This window comes from Carassius gibelio, chromosome A1 (genome assembly GCF_023724105.1).
Source record: "Carassius gibelio isolate Cgi1373 ecotype wild population from Czech Republic chromosome A1, carGib1.2-hapl.c, whole genome shotgun sequence".
Lineage (NCBI taxonomy): Eukaryota > Metazoa > Chordata > Actinopteri > Cypriniformes > Cyprinidae > Carassius > Carassius gibelio.
The window spans coordinates 17,401,653-17,413,865 of NC_068371.1; the positions used below are offsets into that span (position 1 = coordinate 17,401,653).

At 38.1% G+C, this 12,213-nt stretch overlaps 1 protein-coding gene across 2 annotated transcripts in view; it reads right to left on the bottom strand.

Annotated features, from left to right (window-relative positions):
- Nucleotides 1-12,213, bottom strand: part of rasa3 (RAS p21 protein activator 3) — a 57,616-nt gene that overhangs the window by 24,831 nt on the left and 20,572 nt on the right. For both annotated transcript variants that reach the window (XM_052578483.1, XM_052579315.1), the window contains exons 2-6: nt 8,964-9,081; nt 8,645-8,748; nt 5,228-5,322; nt 3,075-3,151; nt 379-459 (exon numbers count right to left, since the gene is read on the bottom strand). In XM_052578483.1, the coding sequence (XP_052434443.1) occupies nt 379-459; nt 3,075-3,151; nt 5,228-5,322; nt 8,645-8,748; nt 8,964-9,081 (475 nt within the window). The remainder of the gene's footprint in view (nt 1-378; nt 460-3,074; nt 3,152-5,227; nt 5,323-8,644; nt 8,749-8,963; nt 9,082-12,213) is intronic.

The following is a 12,213-nucleotide window of genomic DNA, read 5'->3' on the forward strand; positions in this document are numbered from 1 at the left end:
TACGCTACGATATGTTACACTGACAGTGATTTGCATGAATTTCAGCTGACGTGAGCAACAGCTTATTTGAATTTACAATACTATTCAAAAGTTTGGAGTCAATACGTATTTTTTTTATTTTTTAAAAATTAGTATTTTTATTCAACAAGGATGCATTAAAGTGATCAAAAGTGACTGTAAATTAATGCAGCCTTGTTAAGCAGAGGAGATCTCTCTAAAATCAAATCTAAAGCAATGGATATAGTAATGAGGTATATTTATTTTTTTAAGGACACACACTAAGCCTTGAACTGCTGTCCTGATGGTGGTGGGAACTATGCCATTGAACAGACTTAATCAGCACTTTTAAACTGGATGAGCTTTCAGGTTTGATCTTACCTGGAGGGGCCAAGTAAAGACACAGCGGCGTACGGATCACACTGGCCATTCACTATGGGCAGATCCTGACACTCTAAAACCCTGCACAAGGAAAATCATTATGTGCTTCAAACACAAAAGCATGTTTTTTTTGTTTTTTTGTGATCATCAGTGATTATATATTCTTTAAAATAATTTTAGCATTCATGAAAAATATAAAAACATTTTCTGACATTAGTTATTTTTTAAAATTCTAATTTGATAAATGGCCTCAAAACAATCCACTGTTATTTTTTTGTACCATCTTTCAACATGATGTCACATCCGGCCAATCAGAACCAAGCCCTGTTATGTTTAATCACAAATGACATCATCTGCTAAATGACATCAGCAGGGAATTACACAGACAAACGCTTGTCTGATCACCTGGTGAATCAGCACACAGCAGTCAGACTCAAAGTAGATTCACATCACATCATAAACATACAGCGGTAGTTTATATTTAGATATGTATATGAAACAGTGCCTGGCTGAGAATGTGAATGTGGATCTAATGCTGATGAGTGAACGGGATTTACAGCATCTCTAATACCATCTGATCCTTCCAGGGCACTTCCTGTGTGTTAAGCCTGTTTATATAATGCTGCGTCTGGCCTGGTCATTCAGCCACCCATTAATAAACCAGCCATGACGTCCAGCACTGGGCTAAAACTGAACTGAGACCTACTGCATTTGTTCAATGTGATGCTTTCAGACACTCAAATCAACAAAGTCATGACGCAGTTAGTGCAAGATGCACTGAGCTGTGATGCTCATTTATCCTCAGGATTGAGCTCGGACTGCATCAGTTTCACAACTCACCATCATGTACTGTCCTTATTTGGTTATCAGTATCAATAATAGTGGGAAAAACGTTTTTCTGACCCCAAGACACAACTATTTTCTGCAGTTCTCCAGCTGTGATCCATGGAGAGTCTTTGGCCACTTAAACTATCCTCCTCGAGTTGCATTAAAAACATACAGATACATTCTCATTAAGGCAGATTTGTAACATTTCCTGTTGATTGGAAATTCTAGATTATTGTGCTGATGATGGAATTGAGAAGATACATTTTCTTACAGCCACTTTTTCTATTTTGTGAAGCTCCACAGTTCTTTGTTTTTTCTCATTGTGATGGAAGATTGAGGGAATTTGGTCTTTGTGTGCGCTCATATTTATATTAAAGTGAAACAGGAAATCATGCATGGACAATTATATCTTCCTAGTCACCCTGATGTGCTAAAAATTATAAATATGAATGGGAATGTACTTTTACTCATAATCAGTTCTAGGGGTGCCAATAATTGTGGCCAGTGTCTATTAGAGAAACTCAACTCAAATGAATCCAATATTAATAATTTAAAACAAGCTTATAGTGAACATCATATATAAAGCCACCAGTACATTTTGCAATCAAAATAAAAACATGTGAAATTATGTAATGCATTCTATATTTCCTGCTTTTTCTAAATGCACTGTACTGTGCATGTACTGAATTAATGTGTGTGTGTGTGTGTGTGTGTAAACATCATCCTCGCTGTGTCTTAAAATTAAAGCTGCATAAATATCCTGTGAATGAGAGAACTGCTCATTGTGACACTAACTCATTACCCAGAGTGCTCCATTGTGGGAAACTGTCCAGACATGGACCTACTAATGCTGTGAAAGTATATGACACCTACATGAGCATACACACATACACACACACACATACTGCATGTTCTCATACATGAAGAAAATGTTCATTTAGATAACTGACTGTACAGCACAGACGCATTTATGCAGTTACAGATATGTAAAGTCCACACACACAACACGGAGAAAGATAAATGAACAGATCAGGAGGATACATAAAGGATTCTATTTTCAAAAGGGTTGTTAATAAGGTGATATTGTCAGAATGAAGGTGCAGCAGTCAACCACAGAGCAGTGCAGCACCCGGACAGTTTAGACTAGCGCACAGGCTCATAGCCGAGGAACCAATTGTCTAACCCTGCGTTCTATTCAGAAGTGCTCATCCCTACATCATAATCCCTTCAAATGGTTTATCCGTCTGAGTGAGAGATTTAAAGGCATGAAGAAAAACTCTTATTTTTTAACACACTTCTGAAAACGCCCTTAACGGACACTAATTCTTGAATATTTGCGGCTTAGTGTATCCCATCATGCATCATGACCTGGAAATAAATTGTGAGACATTTTGCAGAGATCTCGCGAGAGGTCACGGAAACCTTTCCATTGTATGTTAAATATTAATAATAATTCGATATTACATATAATTTGGTAGTAAAACAAAGAGTTGCATGTTTTTAGATGACAAAAACCTCAAAGAATCTTTAAGGCATCACTGCTAAAAAAATACTGAAGCTGCACGTTTCATTTCTATTCAATCAAACACAAATGCAAGAATAATAACAGTTTCTAAATGGTCAGAAAATCCGGCCCCAGAACGTTTGAGTCAGAAGCATCTCCCGCATTCTAAACATTAAATGGACTATAATTAGTAGTTTGTTGAACAATGAATGATACATTTACAAGAAACACCCTCGCTGAAACATGGAACACACTCACTGAAGACACGCTTTGATCTTTCAGGACGTGAATCTAATAAAACATGAAGGCTGAGCTCTCATTGGCTGATGGGCAGATATGTGGAACTTGTGATTGGCTGTCTCACCGTGTTGCCAGCTTGTGGCAGATGACTCCGCTGTCTGTGATGACCTCACTGAGACGCAGCTCCAGGTGAACCTTTCCCTGCGGAGGACAGAGAACCACGTTACCATGGTTACACCCGCCACCCAATGAGAAGGAGAGCAAGAGATGGAGGAACGGAGCGTGAGAAACCAATGAAAACACAACCGCTGCAGGGTCCCATGAGGCTGTGCAGGGATCAGGCAGCCGATGAGTCATGGGCGGCACACGTGACCGAACAAGGACCATGGAAAACACTCGGGGTGGGCGGTACTATGATACATACTGACTGGTAAAGATTCAGTTCATCTGTTCAAGAACTGTTCATACTGCAGCAGAACTGATCTGATGAAATCTGTGTGTGTGTGTGTGTGTGTGTGTGTGTGTGTTTCTGATATTTAAAAGCAACTTCAAATGTCTCATCCAATCAGAATTTCGAATCTGTTTAATGTTTTTAAAAATTATTAAACTATTTCTATATTTTAAAATATTAAATATTTTTTAAAATACGAAAATGTTTTTTCTTAAATTTTCTAGATATTTTCATTAAAATATAAACTTATGTTACAGCAGCCAGCTCTTTTGCACTTTATGAGAAAAACCATCATCAAACAAACAGAAAGTCAAAGGCCAGTCAAAATAAAGGTTTGGAAGAAACTTTGACAGAATATATTACTTAATATAATGATAGTACTACTAACACCAATCATTTTATTAAAACATTACTTTTAAGTAATATTTACCAGATAAATTATTTACCAGAATTTATTTAGCAGACTGATGTGAATACACAACACAGTATTTCTGAAAAATTATTCTGTATAAAATCAGTTAATTTTAACAGTTAAATTTCTGTAAAACTTGCTTAAAATTGCTGTTAAATATTTCATGATTTCAGTTAATTAGACATGCTTTTTGATCAATACAATTTAATTTAACCATTAAAACAGAGTCTTGAAAAATTATAATGGAATCCAGAAAAATTTTAATGAGGGAAAAAAAACTGAATTTGGAAAAAAAATTAATGGAATTTGGAAAAAATAAAACTGATTTCGTAGGGCCCAGTGTTAGCCAATCAAAACAGTGGCCCGCCATGAGGGTTGAAAACAATTGCTTTTACGAATATATAAATATATATTTGTACAAAAAATATAACTTTAGTATTATACGTGAACCTCAATGAACATTTATATTTATATATATGTAAAAAACATTACATGATCCCTGTAACATCCAATAAAAAAGTAGCTGAATAAAACCAATAGCTTTACTAGCTTGGTAAAACAATGTAGAAATAAACCGAAACACATCGGAGCTCCAGATATCTGTCCTGAAACTCATTGCTTTGACATCTTTTTATCCCATACATGTTTACACATTTTCCTGTACATATACTTGTTACTACAGTAAATAGTAATTTCATGTCATACACCGATCAGTCCATGCAGCATCGCTTCAAGTCGAACACACCTTTACACTAAATAAAATGGCCCCTATGAATCGAGCCCTCTGTCATCATGCCCGATCTAGAATTTTATTCAATACTAGAGCCGATCTGATACAAATATCAGATTGTAGCATCCCTAAAGCTAAGCTAATGAGATGAAGCACCTTTCATTAGTGGAGGATTTTATTCACTAAATTATGAAAAAATATAAATTAACATATGATTATTAAAATAAATAAATATATAATTAAGCTTCATCTGACATCATCAATATGCAAATGAGCCTGGTGAAGAGGATGGGCCGCTCTTCCTCAAACACAGCACAACAGTAAGTGCTCTATGGACAGAGTCTCTGGGCTCTTCATTACACACACGCACCCTTCCTCACTCGGCTCTCCATGAATGCTTCAGTGTTTCTGAGGATCCGCTGCGGCTCTGGCAGCATCACTGTGAGAGGATCTCATTCAGATCTGGACTACAGAACTGCATCAGATGTGGAAACACTGTTAACGTAATTAAGTGCAAATGATGAGACTGCTGTGATCCTACAGATGAGAGCTAATGATCTAATCAATTACTGCGTCTCCTCATAAATCATGAGCTCTAATTTGAAGCTCTAATTAGTGGTCATGTGACCCTGGAGGATGGAAAGCATTCAGGAGCTTAAGGTGAATTGCTTAACAAGAACGTACCTGAACCTCTGAGTCTGCACAGACCGGCTGCAGCGGGAACCAGTGGTCTTTACCGTGGTATTTTTGCAGTTCTTCCTTCTTCACAGCCACTTTACCTGCAGAAACAACACAAACCACAGATCAGCTCACCACACGAACTGAAGCCTTGTTCAGACTGTCAGTCCCAATCGGATTACGTGTGTATGCGACTGGAATCTGATTTAAATGTATGACTGTCCACACTGTGTACTGAAGCTGTTCAGATCTGATTTGTGTGTCCCATGGCGCTTTTTCATTTCACTGAATATCTGCACTGATTCTATGGCAACGACATTGCGTTTGGTCTGCCTAGGCTAAAACAGCAATACAGTTTGCAAAACAGATGTTGTCCTACAACATGGCAACATGTTGCAATACAAATGGATTATATTTTTATATTATGTTTTATAAGGCAGCGGCAGAAATGTAGGAAGCTGGAATGCATGGAACTATTCCCTGTTGCCGTCATCACCAATCTAAAAACTCAAAGTGGTGTGTTTCACAACCATGTTGTCAGGTGTACCATGGAAATTATTTAATTAAAATAAATAAATAAACATATATGCTACAAATAAGAATATACTGTCACTGTCAGGCTAAATCTTCTTACCTCTATATTTAGTCTTTTTTTATAAATCAATGCTATTGGGCATCTTTACGTCTGTTTGTGGGTTTTTACAAATAATTAACAAATAAAAAAAGCATTTAAAAGAGCTTAACAGCTCTTAACCCCACTGGATCCTCAAACTCTCAGCAAAACCTCATAACTCCCACTCATAACCCCCCCTCCGCTCAGAATAAAGTTTGGTGATGGATTTCTGCCTATTTGCAATGCAAGCATAATAACGAACTGATGTTCGAATACGTTTTCTTTACTCAAGAAACGCTATGTCTATAAAGGCTAATGTTTTTTATTGTTGTTGTTGTTGTTTTTTTGTATATGAAGAACATAGAAGAGTCTTAGTCTAGCATTTGCTTTCTATCTAGCCAATATACTGTTTTAATTAAATATCTTGTGTATAAAGCATTATCGTCTAGATCATGAAATAGGGCTGGATGATTAATCAAAAAGTAATTGAAACCCAAATTCAGAACATCTAACCAACTTATTTTTCCCATGTCGGTTATTTCGTTTTTTTAATCCTGTTAATACTTCCCCCTTAAAAGCATACTAGCGCGTGTGTAGCCAGTGACTCTGCTCTCCAGTCAGTGGCATAAAAGCAAAATATGGAGGTGAACGCTGGTTCAACACATAGTGATGGCCTTGCGTCTTCACTAAACTTTGTCAGTTGTAATTGTTTTATGGTTTAGACATTCAAGCGATTTGACATTCAGATGTGTATTATTATTTCGAGCTCCTATGTTCGCGCAGCTGCATTGTGGCACAAACACTCATATAAACCGCTGTGAAGATTGCGCGCACAGAGGAATGCAGAAAGTAGTTGTCAAGCGCTGTCCTGGGATTTATTACTAACGTAACTTAGAATCTCAAAACTGTAAGCTGATGAAAATGTAATGCGATACACTTACTGCTTCAGATGTGACCATTCTAATGATGACAAAACACATATTGCCATTTAAGACTCTGATAACGCTGTTTAATTATAAAAAAAAAAAAAAAAAATTCCCCCTGAAAAGTAGTGGTTTTATATATGCAAGGTTTCTGCTGACAGTGACGGTATGTAAATTTGTTGTTTTATCATCACCAACAACATACAGCTACCTATGACCTTGTCTTAAACTTGACCCTGACTTAAGCAATGGATGTTTGTGCAATTTTGCTACAAAAATAAATAGCAATAGGTTGGGAAACACTGGTACATACAGTATGTTGTAATTTTCCGCTCTACTCGCACTTTACAACAACACAACCTTGTTTCTACAATTCATTCAGCATGTTTTCTACAAACAATGTCTGACGTGTTCACGTTTTTGCTGTAAGAAAGTGACATGAAAGTGGCAGAAATGCTACTCTAAATCTAACATGACCAGTCAAACTGAAACACATACAGTAGAGAACAGCAGGCTGTGGCTAATTTGGTACAGTAGGTGTATTTAGCAGTAGCATTCATTTAACTGATCAAACACAAAAATAAAGCACTACTTGCTTTCACTTCAGACATAGCCAGTTGTGCTTATATGTAATTTCTTTGCATTTTTGACAGTATTAATGCAATTAGACACAAAAAAAAACCTTATTCCACTAATCATTCACTGTTTTTACAGGCTTTATACTGGAAAGGCTTAGAAGCAGATGCAAATAACATACTTTTGTGACTGTGAATAAGTGAAATGTCCTGTGAGTTAAATTTTGATGTGAATGTATGCAGCGTTGTACAGTATATCTGGACCAAGATGCCTGGACTGCAACTAATAGAATGAAGTGAGATACTGCAATATTTCTTCAAAAGACCATGGACACATTTTAATCCTAGATCAAATCAATAAAAAAACTCGCTCTACAGGATAATCATGTTGACGATATAAGAGAATATCATGAATATTGATTTGATTTTAATGCTTTTGTTTGTATTTGTGTCAGTGCTCAGTGAAGAGCATCAAAGGTTTCTATATACAATGTGCTTTTGCATCAATGAGTGTAGTTTTTAATTCAGTTATTTTTTGAGGCTGCTTATTTGTCACCAATGGAATTTATTTAGCATCAATACAGATGTGTTAGATATATTACTCCGGTATAGTACCAAAGTACAAAATTTCGGTATCGAGCCATCCCTAAGCTGTAGTATTCATCATCAGTCATGTGTTTCCCTCTTCAATCTTCCGAGCCACATCTATTCCCTGCAGACACGCATGTAGAGTGATACATGCCTACAAGGCTTACATACCATAAACACAATGAAAATCACCTTAACAACTCACAAACCTTAACAACTTAAAACACTCAGAACCTTAACGTTAAAGCACTTCACATAACAATGTGCTGAAAACATCCAGAACAACATAGCAACAGGCTACCCACGAAAAATCCAGCTGTTGGCCTCACTGAAAGTAGAAAACATGGAACAAGACCACACTGGCCAAATGAATCATTTAGCAATGTTTTGTTAAACTGCTGTTTAAAATGCACTGAGAGCTTGCTATTTCAGCATAAAAGTGGCATCCCAGGATCCTCTGTGTCTTAAACAGCAGCAGCTGGTGAAATGAGTAAATGCTGCTGAATAAACCATCACATCTGCTCCAGACATAGTTTCCCTCAGCTGCCCGCCCCATCAGCTGCACAGCCAATCAGCTTCCACTACACTGAACAATTACAGAGGACCAAAAAGGTGAGTGCTGGGAAAAGATACAACAGGAAGTACAGAGCACCTCACAACAGGTCAGAAATGTGACATCCTGTAACCCGTATTCAAACGCACACATTTAATGAGAGCCGCTCACCGATGCTGGAGTCCCTCCTGAACACGTCTCTGTCAAAGATGTAGAAGGACAGATGGCGGAAACTGCGTGGGATTTCACAATAAAAGTCCTCGCCATAGAATGGACTGCAGTGGACAGAGACAGAGATACATTGTGGGTATTATTATTATTATAACAATTATAATTAGTTATTCTGTTTTTGAATGAAATTATTTGTCATTGTCAGATTGATGCAATTCCGCACAGGTGTTGTTGACCGATACACCGCATAAACACAGACATGTTATTCGAAGACATCTTCATATGTGCATGATTAGCGCATGTTTGTGTGTATCCTCACCACAAAGACTTCTCTATGGTTTTGGTTCGAAACACTTCCTCCTGGTCCAGGTTGACTGTGCAGTAACAATCCCGCATTTTATTCGGACCCGGATATGGAGGGATGTTCTTTGCTTCACCTGCAGAGAGACACACACTCGCTCAGTCATTTATGAGGCTGATGATTTATGTGTTTGCAGCTATAATGAGATACAAGTAGTCATCAGATCGCTGAGACACACATTTATTCGGACAGGAAAAAAACGATTGCACTATTTTAACATCCCATCAGTGCCTCATTTGTAAGTTGCTTTAAATAACAGCATCTGCTAAATAAATAAATGTAAATGTAACCGTAAATGCTTCTGAAAAATTTGCATTCTTCCAGCGATGCATAAAATATGACCCACCTGGTCACCTGGAGATGATGGTACTATGTACATGAAATTATGTGATAGGATCACAGTATACAGCTGTAATTGCTGTGTAAATGCATGACACCTCTGAACAGCATCAGACATTCACTTAAAATGCAACTTCAGAAGCCTGCAGTGTACATTTGGCATAAGTAAAAAAAAAAACAAGGAGAATCTGCAACTACAATGCACCAGCATCCTCTCACAATTATGCATTGTAAGTGCGGTTTTCTATATTTTCACAAACGTATCATTGCACAAAGACAAGGAGATGTAAGCCACTCTCGGGGTGCTCTGGGATCAGACACAAAACAAAGAGTGCAATATTCAGCGGCCACAACGAAGCACTGGTGGGACAGGGTGGGTTCAGTGCAAAAATCTGTGTGGGATCTGCAACCCAATACACACATCAGACACGTGAGTGGAGGAATGTTTTCAGCCCGCTCGCACACACACACATAAATGGACATGCGGCTGAAGCAGTGAGAATGCAACACTTTGGGAGGAAGTTGGGTGTGTTGAGGCATGTGTTTCCACAGAGTGAACCGGTGTCCTGTTACACCCTCATCACCCCACTGACATGACTGAAGGTGTCAATCAATCTCTGTGCAAGCTTGTTCCTGTCAAATAAAAGAGCCTTTGGAAGCATGCAATGCGGTTTTCATTTCACTGCATGCAATGTGAATACAAATGCATGTGGAATACAGTGATCCTTCATAATGCTGATCAACTGGACTGTGATGAGTCTGCGCATCTGATACTGCAGACAGAGCCAGCGTCTGAAGGTGCTGACGTATTAAGCCGATCCATGAATGACATTCCGGATCTAGAAGCATCTCTGTTTCCTGTCCACTCCCTCCCAGCACACATAATCTCTGTGTGTCCTGATTGGATTACAGCTAACAGGTCACTCTGGAGACCATGACACTGAGGGATTACTAAAACTAGTACTAGTACTCATACTCATCAAACCATAGGGCCCTATCATTTCCACAATGCATAAATCGCAGAATCAAAACATAAAAATGTAATTTACGGTATAATGCAGAATGTCACGTAATTTTAGACGAATAAATCAATAGGAGGACTGTACACTTAATTAAAGCATCAGATGGACCAGTATCTGAAAATACTGAACCAAAAAAAAAAAAGAAGATATTTAGAGGTGTCATATGATACGATTTCAAGGTTGTGTTACAAGCTGTTTGTGAACAGATAAGATCCCTAAAGTTTCCAGTGGCGACTCGTTGGTTTTAAAATAGAGGAGGCACACAATGTATCAGTCTGGGGATCCCTGCAGATTAATATTATTTTTGTTATTATTATGAATTGCTTAACCACTTTAAAATGGCTTTTTGGTTGCTTTTAATAAGAAAACATTGCGAAAGCGACAGCCATACAGCTAGATGATATAATTACACTTACCTGGCCTATCACTTGAAGCAAACATCCATCCCTTTAAATGTCTGTGTTAAAAGAGAGCTGCCTGTTGTGCCATTTAACTAGCCGCGACTGCTGTAGCCTATATCCAGCTTAGGTCTGTTCTCCCTTTATTTTTAATTTGTAAATATACTATTTGAATGACAGCTTGGCAAATCTGTTGGCAATCAAATATTCAATATTGCTACTCATCATAAGTACTTGGTACAGTATCAGCACAGCGGGAGACGTTCAAACTAATGTCACGTAATTTACATCTCTATGATGATTGGCTGATATACCAGAAGGGAGGTTTCTTTTCTCAACACTCCTCAGCGCTGAAAGAGAACACATTCGATGCTGATTCTCAAATTATTATTTTTTTTTTACCAATGGAGGCACGAGAGCTCAGTTCTCCCCTGGCCTCCCCCTCCCCTTCTCTAACATTAGCGGTTGTAATTATCAGCAGATTCGGCACATTCGCGATAGAAAAGCAGAGCTTTCCAACTAATACACATTCTGAAACATGAACTGAAATGAACTGCGAATTTTATTAACATTTAATCATCCTCCTTCCATTGCCATCTCAAAATTTTTGGGAAGCTGTGCCCCCCTGCCTCCACTGATGAGCCGCCACTGAAAGCTTGAAAAACTGAAGTCTCAAACCCAAGGAGATATTCTTAATAAAAGAGTCATCCACGCCCTCCTCAAATGGCTCATTCTAACACAAGCGTGCAAATGTTCATGCAAACAAAGAAGGCGTAATTTTTATTCTTGCTGTTGAGACTGTTTTGTTGTGAAAGTGAAAACATTGTTTGGCCTATTAAAAGAGGACACAACTAGATATCAGTGGTTAAGTTGTATTTACACTGTACCAGAAAAGTTGAACCCAAATATTCAAATGTGTGCAGCACGTTTTATGGTTTCCTGAACCTGGGAGATAAAGTGACATCCAGCTAAGTATGATGACCCATACTCAGAATTTGTGCTCTGTATTTAATTGAACCCATCCAAAGTGCACACACACAGCAGTGAACACACACACACTGTGAACACACACGCAGAGCAGTGGGCATCATTTATGCTTCAGCACCCGGGGAGCAGTTGGCGGTTCGGTGCATTGCTCAAGGGCACCTCAGTCATGGTATTGCCAACCCTAGATTCGAACCCACAACCTTAGAGTTAGGAGTCAAACTAAGCCATTTATGCTTAATAAGCCGAAATAACACTTGGTTATATAAATGCGGTAACCCGTTTTCTTTTATCGGAATAAGGTCATAAACAGTGTAAGCATAAAAATAATAACCCACTTTCTGTCGGCTTATTGAAGTGTGCAGGTGTGATACATGACAGGAATGCATTGAAAGTGCAGATTTAAGCTCATCTAGACCGAGCAAACGTCTTAAAGTAAAGAAAGGAGGAAATATATCACAAAAG